Source organism: Lissotriton helveticus, chromosome 8, assembly GCF_964261635.1.
Source record: "Lissotriton helveticus chromosome 8, aLisHel1.1, whole genome shotgun sequence".
NCBI lineage: Eukaryota > Metazoa > Chordata > Amphibia > Caudata > Salamandridae > Lissotriton > Lissotriton helveticus.
The window spans coordinates 228,805,394-228,828,122 of NC_136069.1; the positions used below are offsets into that span (position 1 = coordinate 228,805,394).

The 22,729-nt window shown below is 45.4% G+C and overlaps 1 protein-coding gene across 1 annotated transcript in view; it reads left to right on the plus strand.

Annotated features, from left to right (window-relative positions):
- PIWIL4 (piwi like RNA-mediated gene silencing 4) overlaps window positions 1-22,729 on the plus strand; it is a 413,451-nt gene that overhangs the window by 313,012 nt on the left and 77,710 nt on the right. The window contains exons 15-16 of the mRNA XM_078655965.1: window positions 10,487-10,687; window positions 19,622-19,725. Of these exons, the coding sequence (XP_078512091.1) occupies window positions 10,487-10,687; window positions 19,622-19,725 (305 nt within the window). The remainder of the gene's footprint in view (window positions 1-10,486; window positions 10,688-19,621; window positions 19,726-22,729) is intronic.

Consider the following 22,729-nt stretch of genomic DNA (forward strand, 5'->3'; position numbering starts at 1 on the left):
GGATGGTTTTAGACGAGAAACCAGCCACTTTTAAAAACGTGGTTTCTAAGGACACAATTAAAAAACCATCTTCACAAACATGTGTTATTCAGTTCTGAGTTCAGGCACACTAAACTCGACCTCTCCATCTTATGCCTATGGGAAGATATGCTGGAAACATGGGACACAGCATTCTCCTTGATGGCCTTGCGAATTTGGCATTATTTCTCTGTCTGGACATGGTACATACCTCAGTACATGTCCTACCTTTCACATACACTGCACCCTGCCCAAGGGGGGTACCTTGGGCCTACTATAGGGGTGTCTGATGTGCATATAAAGGTAAGGTAAGGCCTGGCAAGTAGGTGTACTTATCAGAACAACAAGGCAGCTACCAAACTGCGCGCATTTGCATTACCAGCCATGGTACATATAGTGCACTTTACTAGGGACTTTACTAGTAAGTGCACTTTACTAGGGACTTTACTAGTAAGACAAACATAACAATTATGGACAATCAATTACCATAACACTTTATACAGGGGACACTTGAACTTTGACACTGATCAGCAGTGGCAAAGTGCCTAAAGCATCTAAGTCGGCAACATTATGTCAGAAAAAGGTCTAGAAGGAAGGCAAACAGTTTAAGGAACTTTTGCCAGAAAGGGCCAAGTCCAATATTTATTTTCCAAAAATTACCCTCTGTATTCTTAAAAAGCACAACCAGGTTTCACGGAAGACCAATGAGTGTAAGGTCGAAAACGACCACGTCATCGGTGTACATTAAAACAAATATGTTTTAAAGCGCGATTTTTTGAGGGGGGATTATTTATATTATTACAACAGGCAGGTAAATAACTAAGAAATAAGGAAAGCAAAAGTGGAGCTAAAACACATTCATGTTTCAGACCATTTTGACTTAAAAGCTTAGTAAGAAAAGAGTGTCCCAAAAAACTATTTTGAGTACAAATGGAGCAAAAAACAATGAGTATATGACCCCGCTCAGGTCAGTATAAAAAGCCCTCACTCACCACCCTGGCTGGTGACATGCTTCATCATAGGGCCCCACTGGAGAGGCCGAGTGCCTCCCCAGTGTGCTTCAACGCCAGATCTACTGCGGAGCAGGTTTTTGTGAAATAGACGTGAAGTGAGTGATTTATAGGTGATAGTGATAATAAAAAATGTCTTAAGTGTCTCAAAAAAATATATTTTATTGTTTGATCACTTGGACAGATTAACATATATAATATTATATGTTATATATTCTTCTAATGTGTAAACGTTTGGATTTTGTCATTTCTCTCCCTAAGGGTGTGCCAATTACGCCACCACCCCGCTCCCGAGATTCATGGTGTGAAACTAACTCACCATTCAAGTGAGACATTTTATTCTCGACCTCTGTGTCTTTTTAGTTGGGTCACTGGCCATTATGGTCCATTGATCCTTCATTTTATACGGGCTAGCATCAAAGCAAGGGCTACTCGACATCTGCTGACCACCTGTAGTCCACTGCACCCCTTCAAATAGCGTAATCTCTCCCCAGGAACATGGTATGGTGTTAACAATATTGCTATACCGCCACCCACTGTCCTATCACTACAACTGGAGCACTGTAGATATACCTATGAGCATAGAACATCTTTTCATCGTTTGTTGTCTTACCCCATTAGGGCTCTGCACCAGGTAGATGTGTGAAGTACAATAATTAGTCTTAATAAGGCACCAGAGATCTCTAATCTCACCAGTTTCATCGGGTGAGTCTATCAACCTTATCAAAAGCAGTAGAGCAGTCGGCAAACAGACAGTATACCACTTGCAATTTGGTCACCACATACTTATCAATTACAGTTTGCATTACTGCAACATTATCAGTCACAGAATGTTTAGTACTGAAGCCAGCTTAGACTGTTGGTATCGCACCCTTCGAAAAAAGCTGAGTCCTTGAGATGGTCCAGAACGCTTGAGGCGAAGATCTTCCGTTTGCATCGAGCAGTGCAGTTTGATGATAATTATGGGGAGAAAGGCAGGAACTTTTTTGTTGAGGGGGACTACTGCACTCTCAGACTATGAACATGGAATTTGGCCCGTTACATAACAGTAGGAGAAAAGTGGAGTGAGTAACCCAGGGGTGGCTCCACCATTAGGGGGGAGGAGCGTCGCCCCACTGCTTTCTCGCAGTGCGAGAAGCAGAAACATAAAATGGTATTTTAAATACCATTATATGTTTCTGCTTCTCGCACTGCAAAAAGCAGAAGGCAGGGTATGCCTGGTTGGGGGCGGGTGGGAGGGTATGCCTGGTTGGGGGCGGGTGGGAGTGTATGCCTGGTTGGGGGCAGGCGTGTGGGCGGGTCAGGGAGGAGTGGCTCTGGGGCTGACCAAACCAGTTATGCGCACACACACTGAAATTCTTGAGTTATGGTTAAGATCATAATCCCATCAACATCTTAGAAGATTAACAGCACCTGTAATTACATCTGTTTCGGTATGGGTAAGTTCATTAGTATTGCATTTGTTGGGAGAGTTATGGTTTGCATTGTTGATGTGTGAGTTGTTGATTGTGCTCCTAACCATGCCTTGCAAATTTCAGTGGTCTTTCAGTTTTAGTTCGTAACCATATCTGCACTTTAACTGTGTTTTGTTAGATGGATATACGATTCGAAAAATCTTTATTTCGATCACATGATCATAAAAGATATACATTACACATATAGAAAGTTTAAAAACGCATTAAACAACATTAGTGATCAGAAGTTTTGTTAAAAAGAATACAAAAACGGGATGTGCCAATAATTCAAATCTGTCCCGAGTCTCCAAGTCTCTTTATACAACGTGATCGAGCGTACCACATTGAAGTTAAAAATTTGGATAATGCAAAAACAATAGTGGGAGTTAAATCTGACTTTAAGACTCTGTACGCTGGTAAAAAAGTTCTGAACCCCAAGTTTCTGAGCAGGGGGACTAGCCAGTAGTTCCTGCTCCTCTCATAGGCCCGGCAAAAGAAAACCACATGAACATTGTTTTCCTTTGGGTGGGCACATGCCGGGCAAATTTCTGAAGAGGAGCGACAAGACCATGATGCTGTGAATGAAGCCAGAGGGAGAGTTCCATATCTCCATTGGAGGAATAATTTTCTGGTTAGTGCCGGAGTCATGGCATCTAGGACACTTTCTAGTTGGTAAGAATCTTTGGTTTTTATAAACTGGTTTGATAATGATCCCTCATGGGTACCTTCAGCCGTTCTAAGGAGCATGTCATCGTAATAAGCTCTCGCGAGTACCTTTTTGGGGATCTTAGTACAAGTATTTGCTGGGTCCAGCCATAGTTCAGAGAGTCCAATTGCCTCAAAAGTTCCCTTGATGTAAGTCAGCCAGGGTGTTCTTGTGGCGTTGGGTAACTGTAAAAATTCCTGTAACTCAGCTCTGTAATTTGAAAGGTCTGGACTGCTCCATAGACGCCGCCAGAAAGCTAAGGGTTTGAGCCCCAGCTCCTCCGTTATTGGTCGAAGGCCCATATCCAGCCTGAGAGGGAGTAAAGGAGTACTCTGTGGAAGGGCAACAATCTGTCTCAGAAATTTGTTCTCAATAATTAATAGTTTATATGATGGAATATGGCCCCACAGCTCGCCCCCGTACGTTACACCCCCCCGGGCCTGTGCTTTGTAGATGTGAATAATGGGGGTAAGTGGCCGGTAGGGAGATTTGTTCACTAGTCTCATAGTACCACCCACCAACTGTGCCAATTTGATGTTGACTTTTGACTGGTGGGCCGACCACGTTAAGTTTTCATTAAGAATGATCCCCAAGTATTCAATTGTCTGTACCCGTTCCAGTTGAACTGTTCCCAACTTGGGCGGTGGGCGGTTGCGGGGCTTAGGATTGAGAATCATATATTTTGTTTTCTGTGGGTTAATTTCGAGTCCCCGCTCTGAGCAGAACTGCATAAACCATCCAAGACATGTTGTAAGCCCATTGGGGATTTGGACAGCAGCAGGGTGTCATCAGCAAACATAATTGCGGGCACCCTGCTGCCAGTCAATTTTGGGGCATCAGTGTTGGGAATCCTGGTCAGGTGAGCAATTACCCCGTTCACGAAGAGGCAAAACAGGGTCGGTGCAAGCACACAACCCTGTCTCACCCCTCTGCGAACGGGGAACCTTTCGGTAAGATTGCCACCTCTGCCACACCTAACGCGGGCATAGTTGTTATGGTGTAATCTCATCAGGATTGCCAAGATGTCTCCCGGGACGTTCATCTCCTCCAAAACTTTCCACAGTTTTGCTCTAGGTACCAAATCGAAGGCGGCACGCAGGTCTACAAAAATAGTATACAAGGTGCCGCCCTCAATAAGTGCTGTCCTCCAATATAAAAGGTTCAGTCTAAAGATTTGATCTATTGTGGAGACCCCCTGTCTAAAACCCGCCTGGTAGGGAATCAGGATACTCGTCTCCTCTATCCAGTTCTGTAGCCGGTCCAGGATCAGTCTTCCAAAAAGCTTTTGGGATATATCAATGAGACTGATCGGACGATAGTTGGCTGGGAGCAGTCGGGAACCCTTTTTAAAAATAGGAACCACTTCTGCTCCCAGCCAAGTATCCGGCACCTCCATTCCCCCCAGGACAGCGTTAAATATCATCGTGAGGTAAGGGGCCCATATCCCTGGTTCCTGCTTAAATAGGTCCCCGGGTACCCCATCAAGGCCAGGGGCTTTCCCTGCAGCCAACCCAGCTATAGCCACCCTCACCTCTTTTTCAGTGATGGGTCTCCAGTTGGGTCTGGCACTATCGTGCTGTTTGTTACGTTTGGAGACCCTTCCTCCAATGAATACAATGCCTGAAAGTGACTCTGCCATAGGCTGGGAGCTATGTTAGGCTCTATTGCTGAAGATAAGTCCTCTGATCCGTTGGACACTATTCGCCAGAATTTACGCGAGTCTCTAATGGCAAGTGACATTACAAGGTTTTCCCAATATTGTTGATCCCACTCGGCCCTAGCTTTCACCAAAAGCTTCCTATAGGACCTTCTCATCGATTGAATTTCCTCCCTGCTTTTGCGCCCCTTAATTGCGAGTAGCAATTTGGTTTTTGAATCCCTGCAGGAGGCATTATACCAGGTCCTCTTAACTATTGGTCCTTTTTTTGCCCCTGCTTTTCAAAATAAATCCTGCTCCAGGGAACTAATTAGTTCTGCATGGGTCTGGGCCAACATTTCTCTATTTGCCCCTTCTCCAACATTCGTCCCTATCTGGAAAGCCCTCTCTAAGAGCGGGATAATTCTTGCATATAGTTTTGATAACTTCTCAACGCTAGTAGCCAGTTTCTCCCACCTGACTTTTCTCCGGTTGTTTTCTAGTAGAAGACCTGACTTGTCTTTGTTTGGACCAAGCAGCATATCTTCCTTCCCCGGTAAGGCATAAAAAACTTCCAGGGCGTTGTGGTCACTATCCCATCTCTCAATGACTTTAAAGTCAACTATTTGTGGCCACATTGATAGTTTGACGAGGATATAGTCCAGTCTAGATTCGCTACCAGATTTGTTGTAGGTGCAGATACTTGGCGTGTCTGATTTGCAACGCCCGTTACAGGCCCTCAGACCCTGATTTAGGGTAAGGGCTGTTATCTGCAGGGCAAGGGGAGACCAGGCTCTGGGAGGGGGCGCCACCGTTGCCGGGACAAGCCAACAAGAATCTTCCTCGAGGGAGGGGCCATCTCGTAGGCCTGATAGTGGTTCGAACTGGGAGTTTAGATCACCTCCCACCAGGCAGTGAAGTTCCCATGGGATGCCATCTAGGAACGCAGAGAGTTCCTCTATAGTGTTGGATTCTCTTGACATGGGTACCGGTCTTGAATACAATGACCAGTTTGATAGAATTTGGCCACTCTAATAGGATGGCTAGAATATCATCGGAGTCTGTCTCCAGGCAGCTAGCCTGGCATCCTAGGTCTGATGCTACCCAAGTTGCCAGTCCTCCAGATGGCCTGCCCCTTCCCCCCCACTTGGCGGGTTTAGAGAATATTGCATATCCCTGAAATGGGAGTTCCTCACGGGCCCAAGTCTCCTGGAAGAGTAGTATATTTTTTGTATTAATGAAAGCAACCCACTCAGGACAATCAATTTTACTGGCCAATCCAGCGACATTCCATGAAATCAGAGTCATGGGATATAAATTAGTGATAGATGGATCTTTACGGTAGTGGTGGCACCGCTAGTCTCCAGGGTAACCGTCTGGGGAGGGGGCGAAAGCCTCAGAGTGAATCTTGTGTTGGTGTAAGTCTCATTTAAGTCCACTAAACTAGGCTCCAGAGCTAGACTCGGTGTCAATTCTTTTTGAGCCCTTGTGTGTGGTGTTTGTTCCGGGGTTGTGCCATTCCCTATCCAATGGGGTACGGGAAGTTCACTCCCCTGAATCTCAGAGCGTCAATCCACCATTTCCAGGCTGCTGTATCTATTGTGGGTGGGAAAGTGGGCTGGGTAGTGCATTCTGTGAGGCCCCGGAATCCCTCTCGTAATTCCTCGGCCCCGCCCCTCCTCCTGGTAATGGTCTCCCAACCCTCCTCCTCCCCATACGGTAAGAAGTGGTCAAAAGGTCTTCCCCTATGATGTAATGGTACACTTCTCTCCCTGCGACAGCTCTCCCAATCATCCAGCAACTCTTGATGTTGCCCCCATCTCTGATCCTCCAAATTATATAAACTTGAGGGATAAAAGAATGAGAGGGGAAGGGCTTGGATGTTACTGCCTTGGTCGTCAGAAGCCCAGTCACAAATGTAAGCAGCTGTGCCCGGCTCTCTGAAAGTGACCAAAATACAGTCTCCCCTAATTGATTTTCTAGAATATCCCACCCATGGAACCCGCCTCACCATGGAAATGTCGCTGGTTGTACCTCTCGGAAGTGGTCTATATATGGATAACCAGCTAATAACCTTGTTCCTAAGTGAAGAAGTTGATACAGTTGCCATGGATTTTAGTTCGGGTACCCCTGCCAGAATCAATGTGTAGGGGGATACCTCCGGAGGGAGGTTGACAGGTTTGGGTTTTGTAATGAGATGGTGTTTTCCTCCTGGGAATGTTGAATCACCCTTAGTGTCAGTCGGGATAGGGGCAGAATCTTTGGATGTGGGACTAGTAATTGGGGCTAAATTTGATATCAGCTGAGTTTTTGAAGGAGCAGTATTTATGGAGGGGCCAGTCGGGAGTTGCGATGTCTTGTTTAGGTTGGATTGTGGATTTTGAGAATCAATAGTAATTAGCTTTTTATTTGAGGCTGAGGTAGATTCACTAACCTTTTTGGACTTTGGATCAGGCCCCCCTTTGACTCCTTTGGCTCCATTTAGTTCGGGTTTCATCGAGTCAGCTAATTGAACAGTAGATTTTTCAATATTGACTAACCTAGCTTCGATCTTAATCAGGCGAGCTTCGAGCGGGCTCAATAAGGATCTAAAGAGTGTGCCAATATCCGCCAGTGTGATATCATCACTGGAATTGTCCACTAAGACGGAATTTGTAGCTGCTAAAACGTCCGTCTGACTGTGAACTAAGGGGGAAATTGTTATACCAGGCTTCTCTAAGTTAATATCTGTGGTGCCTCCTTTCGCCCCGTTTTCCCTCGGTGGATTGGATTTTGTTGTCTTTATCCCATTTCCTACTTTGTTCTGTCCCCCCCCCTCTTCTTTTTTTGTATTGCGCCTTCCCTGGCCCCCCTGTCTCTATCGGAGCTAGACTCTTTGTCGTTGGCTGGCGCTGTGTTAAATTCAAGTAACGGGGGCGGGATTCCAGGTGAAACTTGAAGTGTTTGAATATTAGGGAGGGCCATTAAGCTCAAATCGTCGAGGTCACTAGGGGCCTCGATTGTAAAGTCTGGGTCAGTTATTAGGACACTGGGTGGTTGAATTTCTCCCGGATCCCTCATTGCACTGTTTGTAGGTTCTAGCCTCCCCTTCGGTGTTTTGGCTTGTGCCAGTGGCCCCAATGAGGATCTCCTAACCCAGTCTATTTCCTGAAAAATTCGTCTCTCCAGAACCTCTATCTCCTCCACCAAAAGTGATCCGGCTTTGACAAAGTAGTTGTCAATGGTGCCATTGCCGGCTCCTGCCGCGGCTAGAGATGATTTGCTCCTTGTTTCTCTTGTACACATTGCTCCGTATGTTAAGAGAGATAATGCCAGGGGGGGACCCGGACCGGACTCAACCGTACTCGAACGGCCTCAAACAGCCCGCTCTTTGCCCGGTCTTCGCCCCGAGCTCCGCCCCGCGCGCGTCCCGCGTCGCCGGGGTGCTTACGCCAGTAAAGTGCGTGAGGACAGAGGGTGTGGCCGCCGGGGGAAGAGGCACCAGCTGTGCAAAGTGGAGAATGCTGGTCCTCGCAGTCCCCCGGTAGGCTCCTGACGCTGTAAGCACGCTAGAGTCCTCCACCTGGGCTGCGTCTTACTGGGAGCGCGTTGAGTAACCGCCGACTGCAGAACCGCTCACACCAGATAGAGAAGCCTCAGGGAGCAAGCTGGGAACAGTGGTCCAGGAACAATCCTCGTGAGTAGCAGAGTCTGTGAATGAGCGGCACCCGCGGAGCGGGTGTCGCGAAAAGTATTAAGGGCTTGAGACAGAGGGTGTGGCCGCCGGGGGAAGAGGCACCAGCTGTGCAAAGTGGAAAATGCTGGTCCTCGCAGTCCCCCGGTAGGCTCCTGACGCTGTAAGCACGCTAGAGTCCTCCACCTGGGCTGTGTCTTACTGGGAGCGCGTTGAGTAACCGCCGACTGCGGAACCGCTCACACCAGATAGAGAAGCCTCAGGGAGCAAGCTGGGAACAGTGGTCCAGGAACAATCCTCGTGAGTAGCAGAGTCTGTGAATGAGCGGCACCCGCGGAGCGGGTGTCGCGAAAGGTATTAAGGGCTTGAGACAGAGGGTGTGGCCGCCAGGGGGAGAGGCACCAGCTGTGCAAAGTGGAGAATGCTGGTCCTCGCAGTCCCCCGGTAGGCTCCTGACGCTGTAAGCACGCTAGAGTCCTCCACCTGGGCTGTGTCTTACTGGGAGCGCGTTGAGTAACCGCCGACTGCGGAACCGCTCACACCAGATAAAGAAGCCTCAGGGAGCAAGCTGGGAACAGTAGTCCAGGAACAATCCTCATGAGTAGCAGAGTCTGTGAATGAGCGGCACCCCCATATATCTGCTTCTGTTTCATGGGAAGTGAAGAGTCCATTGAACCAGAACACATACTTTATACGTTTCCATGCCCTAGTGGATGAACTGAACATATTTTTGTTATGCACCCCTTAGTAGTAGTAATGTTTATTTTGGGATCAAGCCCATAGAACATGTCATACAATAAAAAGATAAAAACCTCAAATACATTCTTAATTAAAATAAAAGGTACATTGCACCTATCTAGCGCCTTGCTACCTTTGGGTGAATGTGTTGCGCTCTATAAGAATCCTTTTCATTTCATTAATTTCATTTCATTAATTTCATTTCAATCGTTCATTCATCACTCTAAAATACAAAGGGGCAGATTTACAATAACTGGCGCATCCTTGCATATCAGCAGAGATGCACCACTTATTGTGTGCCATGCCTCCGCCACCATGGATGCACCGCATTTACAATGCAGCGCACCATGGGGCAAAAACAGCACAGCTGTGTGACACATCTGTGCCGTAAAAGCGGTGCATTGCTGGAGTTGCGTCGCAAGCGTGACGCAGCTCCAGCAATGCTCTGGGGGCCCCTATTTTTACAATGCTGCGTCAATCCTTACCCCTGCTTCAAGCAGGCGCAGGGTTTTGACGCAGCATGCCCAAAAGTGACTGAGTGAAATCTTGTAGATTTCACTCAGCCACTTTTAGGAGGCGTTCCTGTGCTGGAACGACCCCCCTGCCCAGGAACGCCTCCTTCTGGCGCAGGGCTTTACAACGTGACGCATCTCCCAGATGTAAGTACCCCGCACCATGGCGCATCTTTTGCGCCGCCGCTGTGTTACAAAAGTGATGCAATGGCGGCGTAAAAGGGGCGCAAGGGGCTTGTAAATCTGCCCCTATATTTGTTACAGTACAAAATTGGAAGAATATGGACAAATGCTTCAATTTACTACAATCATGTTGACCAGCAATACATAGTATGATAGACAATTTAAAGAGCTAGAACGAAATTCTCACTGATTTCCTAAATTGTCAGATGACTTGTAGGTAGCTACTGAGGCCTAGTGCAATCGGAATACTATAATCTGCCCATAAAATTCGGTTAGCTTCTCTCAAGTGTTTTGTGTCCAAGGAAATGAAATAGGTCTGAACCAGGGCCTTCTAGGTTTAGCATAAGCTGAGCAGAAGAAAAATAAATGTTTAACTTCTTCTATGCTATTGTTACAAAATGGGCCGTTTGTCATTTAGGATGATTGGGTTCCCAATTATGAGCAAAATTGTTCAATAGCAAACTTAATAAATAACCACCTGTATTTAGTTTTCTCTGTTTGAAATTATAACTATTTTTGGCCTTTGAATAAACCATATTTTCTGATTCCTTCACAGGTGTTCTGTATCCTACCATCAAACCAGAAAGATTGCTACGATGCCATTAAAAAGTATCTCAGCCTTGACAGCCCTGTCCCAAGTCAGTGTGTTGTGACCAGGACCTTGAGCAAGCAACAGATGATGATGAGCGTCGCTACCAAAGTTGTCATGCAGATGATGGTCAAAATAGGAGGGGAGCTGTGGGCAGTGGAAATACCGGTAAGTACTTCAGCAACGAAAGTCATTTGCGGTTTTATTCTACAGGATGTGAAGAGAGCAACAGAGAGAACTTTTATTATTTCACTGAAAGATGTCAGTGCATGTGTGCATGTTTGTGTCTGCGTGTATCTACACACACACACACACTACAACCGTGCCCGCGCACACATATGCTACCTCTTATGCAGTCTTCTGTGTGTCTGGCTTTGTCCCCTCTTGGTTTTGCCTAAAGCTGCCAGTCTTAAGTTCCTTACATTCCCTCTATAGCTGAAGAATAGTGCCTGCTTTGCAGTTCTTATTGCTTTTATTCAGCATGGTGGCTGTGCTTCATTTTGGGTTTATCAAAGGTTTTCTCATTTTAGCTATTAAGTCCCTCTGCTTCACTGTATATACAAACTTCAAAAAGGGAATTTTCTTCCTGAGATATCTCTGTTCTTGATTACCTTAATCTTATTTGTTGTATGTATGGTCCTAACTAACAGCTTTGCTGGCAGGGACTTAGTGCATTTCTGTGCATCTTTGGTTCTGTACATGCCCGGGTAGTGAAAATAAACATACAGGCCAGCCAAGTTCTAAACCGCCTAACGATGGTGGAACTCCCAAAGCGAGGAACGTCATAATGGATTCTGGGGAAATTTAAAGACCCATGATCAGAATGTTCCTGCCTAAACCTAGAGTTTATTCTGCGTATGGGGTGTTTTTCATAAGCTAAATATTTACTGCCTAACAGTGTGTGTTGTCAAAGCACAAAATACAGGACAAGTAGACTGGGGTCGGACTGGTATAGGACAGAGATAATAATCTCTATATCCCTACAGGTACCAGAAATAGATGGGAGGAAAGGAACTCTTTTGGACACTGTTCTTTCAGGAAGGTGGAGCGGCGGCGAGGATAGAGGTTACGGGACAAGCATTAACCCAATAATAATAGCACACCATGTTCCACCCGGTAGACTTGTACTGCAAGGCTTGCATCCAGGCACTTGAACGTGACTCTGATGGACACAAACCTCTGCCCAGGATTCTGTTGAGCATGTATTTGCTCACCTTGTACAAAGGTCTGGAAGCTCTTAAGCTTCCCTTACTGGGGTGATTGCCTGAGGAAGGCTTCGGAAAAGGCGCTAACTGCTTCTGATTTACCTTTAGCCCTCAGGTGTCTATTCCGTTTTGCCTTCTCTGTGAGCTATTCTATATTATCCTTCATACCTTCATGAAGGATTCAGTTCATCTGGACCATTCTAGTGTCAAGACTTGCAAAGACATTTGTTTCTCGGTCAGAAATTGGGATTCCTTGCCCAGTTTCTCAAGTCTTGAACCACAGTTAGGTCCTCACAAGCTCCTTTGTTGGCAACCTTATGTTAAGATTGTGAGTGACAAGCCAGAGGGACCTGATCCATGTTTTCAATTAAACATTTCCCTTTATTTTATTTTTTTACAAAAACACTCCTAAAAAGGAAGACATAGGAAGTTGCTAGCACTTTCTTTAGGCCAACTTAGAATTGCATTTAGTGGTAAAAGCCTCTTGACAGATGAGCTGAGCGACAGCCTATCCTGGCTGTTTTCTCAGCTGTCCAAGTGCTAGTAATCGGTGCTGGCAAGCTGGTCATGGAACTTCCTGAAGCCCGCTTTCCCTCTTCCACTTGAAGCGAAGCATCCCAGTAGAGACCACCTCTTTCAAAAGCAGAATGTCAAAAAGAAAAAGAAAAGCACTGTGAATTTTATATGGCTTCTAATCCTCCAACTACAAAGTCCTGGTCAAAACAATCGCACCCTAGTTCTCTGACCAGATTAGCAGTGAACGGAACGTTCTTGCCACCTCTATTGAAGGCTGCTGCTGGTTTGGAAAAGGGTAGTCTTGGGCCAATGTTCTGAAGTGTCAGATGAGGCTTCTGTCCTTTGTGCTGTCAGAAAACTGCAGTTTTTAATTAATGAGAATTCATCTGATGTCCTGCACTGCCATGACTATGGATGAAGCAGTTCTTCCGTGAGTAACTCAAAGAACAGCATCAATAAAGCATTCCCTAAATCCATTACAGGGTGTGCTCTCTTTTAATTCATGGTCCCTTACTCTGCCCAGCGTATATCTTGATAGTGCTGAAAAACAACCACATGATTCTAGAGAGAATGTTCAGTAAATGCTCCAGAGCCATGGACGGTGGCCTTGAAAGATTTTTTCTTTAAAGCATGTCTTGTATCAGGCTGAAACTTTTTAGGATGCTCTCTCTCCAAAAATGTGTAGGGTATGTTCTTGTTGTTCATGACCTATGAACCTGCTGCAGGTTAACATGATTACCTACCTCTTTGTTTAGGTCTGCTCTGCTTTTCCAGCAGGCCTCTGCAAAGCCTTGGAGCTTGATTGAGCGCTAATCCAGAACTTCACCCAACTCATCTGTAAACACTTCACTTGAGCGAGAGTGACACCAATAGTACCAAGCCCTTGACCGCATCTTTCCCCAAACACTTTGCCTGCTGCTGTCTGAGACCATCATTCTTAAAGCCAACATATTTTGTGGTGTAGAGAGAGAGGCATGAGCCCCTGATACCAGAGCCTTCCCAGCAAGGGCTTAGGTGTAGAGCCACAGGGCATCGTATCTGACCATAATATGCTGCCCACAGCTTTGTCTTGCAGTGCGGAAGGCAGGTGAATAGGGACTAATTCTAGTCAAATTGGCGTGTCAATTTATTTTAAGAAGAAAGAACCTTTGTTGACAAGGAAAGTTCCTGCTCCCCTGTTTAGGCAAACATGGAAATTTTCTCTCTCTCTCTCTCCGGGGTTTGAACTCACTATTACAGTGTTAAGACCTTGTACTAACTTGTAATGGGAAAAAATCAACTATGAATACTGCAGTCACTGCAGAGGTACATTTAAGCTTATGATGTACAAGCTTTTCCGTGTAGCAACAGTCCTGACTTACTGCTTCTTTCAGGGTGTTCTTCTCCTTTCATGAATGCATGATAACCAAACCATTAGCCTTTTAGATAACACCTTACTAACGTCATCCAAAAAGCAAGACCTGCTAATGTGATCCACAAAGCTGCCACTGTGGTTGTACTTCACAGATGTCCAAAAACCAATGCTGGGTGAAGTCAATGCAATGCCTGTGATCAAACATTTGTAGCTCGGCCAGTTCTGGACATTGCAGCAACTGTGTCTAAGTAGTTTCATGCTTGAGATTCTACTCCTGCTTTTGAGGAAACAGGAAATAGGACATTGGTGCAGTAATGTCTTCTCGCAGTAGACCTGTTCACTTACTGGTTCATTCAGATCTCACAATAGTGCTTAAACAGTCTCAAACAGTGTGCATGCCTGTTTCAGCTGCAGTGGTGATGTGTAACTTATTTGTACATTTTTGCTACTCTCTTTTTGTTGGCTGTGACTTTGGGGGCAAACCTGAGAAGATGTAAAAAATAAAATGCTGATACAGCACAAATACCATATGATTGCCTTATTTTCCATATTTTTCAGGCAATTTTCAAATTGGGCAGTAAACATTCAGTGCAGATACTATTAGCATTTGAGGGGCTTATTTTTGAGCCCCTGTGTCACTTTTGCACTGCCGTTGCGTTACTTTATGTGACACAGCAGCCGTGTAAACTGTGCGCCACGTTATTGTTATTGTTATTTCCGGTTTATATAGCGCCAACTCACCGGCAGGTCTCAAGGCGCTTATGACGAAAGGCACAACCACTTAATTGGCAGGATGAAGAAAATACCAGAGTAGTTAGACTGAGCTCAACGCCTCCCTAAATAAAATTGTTTTTAGGGTTTTCCTGAAACGAAAGAGGTTACCTTCTTTACGGAGGGGCTCGGGTAGTTTGTTCCAGATTTTAGGTATCAAAACAGAGAAAGATCTCCCGCCTTTTGTGGCCAATCTGAACCGGGGGCAAACCAGCAACTGTGCATCTGAAGACCTAAGTCTTCGTTCAGGTTTGTACACCTCCAGCCGTTCCTTAATATAAGGCAGGTGCTTGCCCATAGATTGCCTTATGGGCTATACATAGGCTTTTGAAATCAGACCTTTGCCTAATAGGCAGCCAATGGAGGCTCTGTAGCAACGGAGAGGCATGGGATCTTCTTGGGAGCCTGAAAATAAGTCGTGCAGCGTCATTTAGGACCACCTGCAATCTGTTGATCAGGGTTTTTGGATGACCTAAATAGAGCGCATTTCCGTAGTCCAGCCTCGAAATTATTGTAGCAGAAACTACAATGCGAAGCATGGACCGGGAAAGAAGGGGGACTAATTTGCGCAGCTGTCTGACTAGACCGGTACAGGTCCACACTATGGAGGAAATCTGACTGACCATTGACAGTTCGCTGTCAATCTTGATACCCAGGCTTTTCACCTTATCAGCTGGTTTAGGGGTCGGACCTAGTTCTTGGGGTCAGTACAAGTCGCTCCATGGGGAGCATGTAGATGATACCACTAAAACCTCTGTTTTTTCAGGATTAATCTTCAGAAGGTTCTTGGTCTTCCAACTGACTATATATCTAAGAACATCCTGTGCATGGTTCTGCGCCGGCACTGTGTTATCTATGCTCAATAACAACTGGGTGTCGTCAGCATAGTTAAATACACGACAACCCATCTTTGCCAGGGAGTTAATCAATGGTTGCAGGTACAGGTTGAATAGGAGTGGTGACAGTGCGGAGCCTTGAGGGACCCCGCATGTCAAGTTCCCCACCTCCGATACCTTATCCCCCAGCTGAATCCTCTGTGTCCTCCCTAACAGAAAGGATTCCAGCCACAGGTAGGCTATGTCCCGAATCCCGAAATTGGCCAGTCTATCCAAGAGCAGGCTATGGCTGACAGTATCGAACGCCGCTGATAGATCTAAAAGTATCAGGGCACTCGGCTTCTTACTGTCAGCCATCCCTCTGAGCTCATCCAGCACCGAGAGCATCACCAACTCGGTGCTGTGATGTGCACAAAACCCCGCCTGCAGCTCATGGAGAAGGTGGTGTGACTCCAGGAACGAGGCCAGGGATTTCAGCACATGTTGTTCAAGGATTTTGGACAAGAACGGGAGTTGGGAGATGGGCCTATAATTCTTCAAAGTCTTAGGATCGACTCCTGATTTCTTTATTAAAGGCGTCACTCGAGCGTCTTTGAAGCTGGCTGGTAACCGCCCTGTTTCTAATGAATTGTTCAGAAGAGAGAGGATATGGTCTTCTAGAGTAGGGCGTGCTAGGCGAAAAACACTAGGGGGGCAGGGGTCGGCTGGAGATCCTGATTTGATTTTGCTCATGAGTTGCTCGAGACTCATCGCGTCAATCAGTGGAAAATTTGAAATATGGGCTTCCGCAGGGATCTGGGCAACCTGTGACTTGATGGATCCAGTCACGGTACTATTCCTAATATCCCGTAAGATGGTATCTACCTTCTCCAGAAAGTAGTTTTGGAAGGTGTTACAGCTAATTGTTGTTTCCATATTTTCGTTTTTTTTGCTCAATTCAGTTAATATTTTGAAAGTTTTCCTTCTGGACATTTTCAGCCTGCTTTATGCGATTTTCATAGTATTTTGCTTTAGTGTCCAGGATGAGCTTTTTATAGATATTGCTCTCGACCTTCCTCATCTTTTTTCCTCCTCCAGTTTCTTTCTGCATTACGGAGCTTCTTTTTGTGCTCCCTCAAGTCAGGTGTAAACCATGGGGCTCCCTTTACAGCTCCTTTAACTCTTTGTTGCTTCTCTGGTGCAATCAGATCAATCGCTCTGGTCAGACTGCACACAATGTCCCTATACTCCTGATCGACATCAGAATTGGGGGCTATTGGTTGAACAAGTTCCGAAAGGGTTGATGTCAGAGTTTGTGAGTCAACTTTCTTCCATTGACGGACCTTCTTCATTTTAGGTGGTAATTGCATCGGCTTCGCGTTGATAGGAACGTCACAATAGATTAAGTGATGATCCGACCAGATACAGGGTGAAACCCTCAAAAGGGCTACCTTGGAATCTAGAGTCCAGATAAGATCAAGGATATGTCCTTTTATATGTGTAGGGGTTTCTACCAACTGTCTAAAGCCCAGTGAGGACATGGTAGTCTCCAAGAAGCGAGCTGCTGGTTCTTTTATTTCCTTATCCCAGTGTAAGTTAAAATCTCCAGTTACTACTATATTTTTATATCGTGAACAGATATCAGATATAGTAGACATGAATAATTCATTAAAAACAGGGGTATAGTTAGGTGGGCGATAAACTGTGAGGATCACCAGACACAGATTATCAAACATAATCTTTACTGCGAGCATGTCGGCTAAATCCACAGTTTCTGCCAGTACTGTGGTTACTATTAAGGATTTCTTAAATAGAATTGCTAATCCCCCCCCTCTGCGTTATCAGTACGATTATGCCATACTATATCATACTCACTCGGGACGGCTGCTATGATATCAGGTAGTGAGTTGTCCCCGAGCCAGGTCTCGGAGAGGGTTAAGACGTCAATATCTTCGTTTTGGAGCAGGGTAAAGATCTTCAAATTATGTCTATGCAAAGACCGTGTATTTAAACAGGTCAGCTTCACGGAGCATAACTGAGATACAGGTCTCCCTATAGGTGGTTTTAAAATGGACATATCGTCCAGTATGGCCATAATGGCTGGGTCCAAAGACTGTCCCCCCTTATCTAGTTGATGTAGCTCTTCCGAGGAAAAGATACTCCGCCGACCAGAAGTCCGGGCCCCCGCGCCCGTCCGTGCGCAGACGGGCTGGACTCTGGCGTGACTCCGGCGTGCTCACGCTGCGCGCTCACGCTGCGCGTCAGCATTGCCGCCTTAAATACCTGTCAGTGAAACACTAGCGCGGCAACAAAGATGGCGCCGCCGAGCGTCCCGTAGTTCCCCTAAGATGGCCGCCGGTGAAAAGGGGTGGAAAAGGACCCGCAAAATGCGGTGCTTTCATCAAATTTTATCGTGCAAGTGAGTGGGATTAGCCGAGTTAAAATCAGGGGAAAATAACCAAGAAAGTAAAATGAAATACAAAACGGGTATTTAAAAATGCTCCTCTAGCCAACACGATGTTTCTTCTTAAGCGCAATCTCTCTAAGCGCTGCAATATTAGGTAGCGCGCCCTGTCTGGTCAAGGCAGAACCCTTGATTTGCCCGCCCTAAATACCTGTCAGTGAAACACTAGTGTGGCAACAAAGATGGCGCCGCCGAGCGTCCCGTAGTTCCCCTAAGATGGCCGCCGGTGAGAAGGGGTGGAAAAGGACCCGCAAAATGCGGTGCTTTCATCAAATTTTATCGTGCAAGTGAGTGGGATTATCCGAGTTAAAATCAGGGGAAAATAACCAAGAAAGTAAAATGAAATACAAAACGGGTATTTAAAAATGCTCCTCTAGCCAACACGATGTTTCTTCTTAAGCGCAATCTCTCTAAGCGCTGCAATATTAGGTAGCGCGCCCTGTCTGGTCAAGGCAGAACCCTTGATTTGCCCGCCCTAAATACCTGTCAGTGAAACACTAGCGCGGCAACAAAGATGGCGCCGCCGAGCATCCCGTAGTTCCCCTAAGATGGCCGCCAGTGAGAAGGGGTGGAAAAGGACCCGCAAAATGCGGTGCTTTCATCAAATTTTATCGTGCAAGTGAGTGGGATTAGCCGAGTTAAAATCAGGGGAAAATAACCAAGAAAGTAAAATGAAATACAAAACGGGTATTTAAAAATGCTCCTCTAGCCAACACTATGTTTCTTCTTAAGCGCAATCTCTCTAAGCACTGCAATATTAGGTAGCGCGCCCTGTCTGGTCAAGGCAGAACCCTTGATTTGCCCGCCCTAAATACCTGTCAGTGAAACACTAGCGCGGCAACAAAGATGGCGCCGCCGAGCGTCCCGTAGTTCCCCTAAGATGGCCGCCGGTGAGAAGGGGTGGAAAAGGACCCGCAAAATGCGGTGCTTTCATCAAATTTTATCGTGCAAGTGAGTGGGATTAGCCGAGTTAAAATCAGGGGAAAATAACCAAGAAAGTAAAATGAAATACAAAACGGGTATTTAAAAATGCTCCTCTAGCCAACACGATGTTTCTTCTTAAGCGCAATCTCTCTAAGCGCTGCAATATTAGGTAGCGCGCCCTGTCTGGTCAAGGCAGAACCCTTGATTTGCCCGCCCTAAATACCTGTCAGTGAAACACTAGCGTGGCAACAAAGATGGCGCCGCCGAGCGTCCCTTAGTTCCCCTAAGATGGCCGCCGGTGAGAAGGGGTGGAAAAGGACCCGCAAAATGCGGTGCTTTCATCAAATTTTATCGTGCAAGTGAGTGGGATTAGCCGAGTTAAAATCAGGGGAAAATAACCAAGAAAGTAAAATGAAATACAAAACGGGTATTTAAAAATGCTCCTCTAGCCAACACGATGTTTCTTCTTAAGCGCAATCTCTCTAAGCGCTGCAATATTAGGCCTAGGCAGATGTACCATTTTGTACAGCCCTGCGCCACATTATACCTTTGTCAGGTATAATGTATACAGCGTGGGCGTTTCCTCGCAAGTAAGCCTTGTAGAAGTTGCGCAGTGAAATCTTGGAGATTTACTGCGCCACTTCTAGGATGCCAATTCGTCAAAACCTTGCGCTTGCCTCATGGCAGGCGTAAAGGTGATGCAGTGGCATAGGCACAGGCCTATTCCATGCATTGCTGGAGTTGCGTAATTCTTATGATGCTACTCCAGCAATGTGTGGGTTTTCCACCAATAGATGCATCAGGATTTCTGACGCATCTGTGTTGCCTTGCGACATGAAGCGCAATACATTAAATAAGGTGCACCCATTGTGTTGCAAGGATGGCACAGAGAGAAACTGACACATCAATGCCAATGCGTCAGTTTATCATAAATGAGGCCCTGAGTGTCTTTGTGCTCTGTATTTTGCACCAGCCTATAATTAGAGTTGTTAGTCCACTTGCAGTAGAAGAAAAGATCTAAACATATATTTTGCTATCTTTCTTGTTTTCCAGTTGAAATCACTGATGGTGGTTGGTATTGATGTCAACAAGGATGCGCTTAACAAGGGAAACTCAGTTGTTGGATTTGTATCCAGCACAAATCCTAAGCTGACCAGGTAAGCCTTTTTTGGTCGATAAACATAAACTTTGTTAATTTGGTTTTGATATGGAGATGCATGGCAATCCAAATCGCATCTGTGGTCCATAGTGGACACTTTGAGGTCTCCAAATTTTAAAAAATTGCCTCTTTGAAATAATAATCTTGCAGTTTGTTATTAATAAACGTTTTCTGTTTCATTGTACTTAAACACTATTAGAACATTGGAATGTTGGGAGCTCCATTGTAGACAATAGAATGCTCCATGCTTATATGGGCCGGTAAGGGCCCGCAGAGCAACATTCCAATGTTTTACAAAGGCCTCTTGGAGCTCGAGAGGATTTAAATCCCCTTGAGCTTCAAGAGGCCTTTGTTTTATTTGTTATAACATTCTGCCCTCTAGCGGCAGAATGTTCTAATAGCCTTATTGTCCTTCGTAGCAGGGCTATACCGGCTATTAAAGTCCCGGTCCATTGTTAAAGTCCCTCACCTTCGGCTCGGGCCTTTAACGCAGGAGCGGGCCTATAATTGCTGGTATAGCCCGCTAAGGAGGGATATAAGGCTATATTGAATCTAAAGCCTAAACAATATTGTCCATTCAATAGCCCAGCTAGTTGTGCAAAGAACGCGAAATCATAAAAATATACCAAGCAGCCCACAGAGCTCACAAACTCCACACCAATACAGCAAAGTCAGATTACTACTTCAAACCCCTACTAGAGTGCAACTACTCTTGCAAAGCACTTTACAAAGCAGTTAAACATCAGTCTCTTCTTCAGCAATTAGCCCATTCACTGTAAAACGTCATGAGCATTCAATCCCTGACCATCCAGCTCATAGTCACTATTATCAACTCCATAAAAGCTGGCAAGTATTGTCACAACGCCATTGAGGCTTTCTTTGATAATCTGATAAGATATAAGATAGAGCACCTATACGTTGGACCGGGGGCAGTGTTAGCCTCAAGAGTGCATGAGGTAATGCGCCCAAACAGAATCTAAATTGTCATTAAAACAAGTAGCCTAATCAGTTAAACAAGACTTCTTGAGTCAAACAGAAACCATGAGGGTTTATTGATAGATCAATAGTTATTACAGACAGGACCAGACTGGAAACCAAAAACTGCCCTGGCAAAGTGCTCGGCCATCCCCCTGCGGGGTTGTGGGGCGGACGAGCTATTTGCCAGGGCCGGTATTAGCTGATTTTGTTACAGGGGCCGATATTGCAGATATGCTGCAAAAAAGCCCTGTAACAAAAACGGCCCACCAGGGGCCCAAAACCAGCCCCCATCCTGGTGGCCCACCGGGGAAATGCCCGGTGCCAGCTACGGCCAATCCCGCCCTGATTACAGAAAGTAAAATGCAAATAATCATTCATTGGCAAATAGGGAATTAGCATAATGCTCAGTCAGATACAGCATGAGGTGACGCGGGTCATCCTAAATAAAATTTAGTGTGAAGATCTGCTCCTCAAGAATGAGAGAAATGCTCTCTTAGACAGACTAGGCAAATCCCCAAAATATAGGTCTGGCTTTTTCTCCAAAATGAGTCTATTTTTATGTAGGAAAACACATAGCAAAATTCACAGTCAGCATTAGATGAGCAAATTTTACATAGGCTCAGCGAACCACAATTCAGAATAAAATACGATAATACATAACACCATCCCCTAAATAAATAACATTTAGTCCCTTCTTGACCTAAGGCCATCGGATGTGACAGTACAAACCTAGCTACACACAACACAATGACAGACTTATGAAATGAATAAACCCACTGAGTTGTAGGCAGAAAGGACCTTGGACACAGTTACATTTGGAGGTAAAGCTTCCTCTGGAGCTTACCAAGAACATGTCATCACACAACATTTCATCAGTTCGTTTTTTGCTGCTTGTGGAAAGAAAAGAAATGGAAATACAACATGTTGAGTATCAGAATAACGTCAGGCCAGTGTTCTCCAAGTATGGCCAAGCTTAGAAAAAAAGTTCTGTAAAATGCAACAAAGGTTTTGTGATGGAAAATGTCCATGACACCAGGCAAACATTATTTGTTCATTAGAAATATTTTTTACAGCGTCATACCCTGTCCCATCATGAAATACATTTTCTCTTGAGACCCACACTCCTACCCTCATCATGGCCAGCCTCACTCCTAAATGGGACCCACCCACCATCTCGTAGTGTTCAGAAAAGATAAATTCAGCCTTAACACACCCTTCACTTATCACCCTTTTAGTGTTCATGTCAACCTTGGACACAGCATCCTCCACTTCCACATCAAATCATGAGCCTGGTTGGGCTTGACCCCTAGTCAGCACTGAAAAGAACTTTTAAGTAGTCAATGGCACTCTACGGATATGAAGAATAGAGATGCTAGTCTCTTGGTTCTGCTGAACATGTCAGCTGCTTGAACACATATTATCCAAAAACCTTCACTGCCATATCCTTTCTGTTGAGCCGAGAATCGTTTGTCCAAATGGAAACCTCAATATCATCCACCATCTCAGTCCCTACTTGCCTCTAGGCTGTTCTGCATACACATGGACTTCATGGTATCAACCATGCCCAACAAGACAATATGCATAGGACACGCAGCTCTTCCGTAATGTGTGTCACCGTACAACCATATCAATTACCACTGAACATGCCAGAACACAAACCATCCTACATCTTGACAGACATAAACCAGAGAGGGACCCATCAGGACTTTGTGGTCCAGGGCTAAATTCCTTCTCACTTTGTCCTCATTAGGAAAACACACTCCGGGGGGGAAAGCCTTCTCTTATCTGACCCCTTTATTTTGGAATCATCTACTCACCCATTTACGGAATTCACGGACCATCTACATTCCAGAAAGCTTCTCTAAACTGAGATTTTCAGATAATTAAGACTTCAAGCCATTGGTTCACTGCTGCGCTGAGATGCTCCTTCTGGGGGGATTCATGCACATTATAAATTATATTAACATAACAAGAAATTATATTAACATGTTTCATTACATAACTGTTAGGTGCAGACGTTTGCA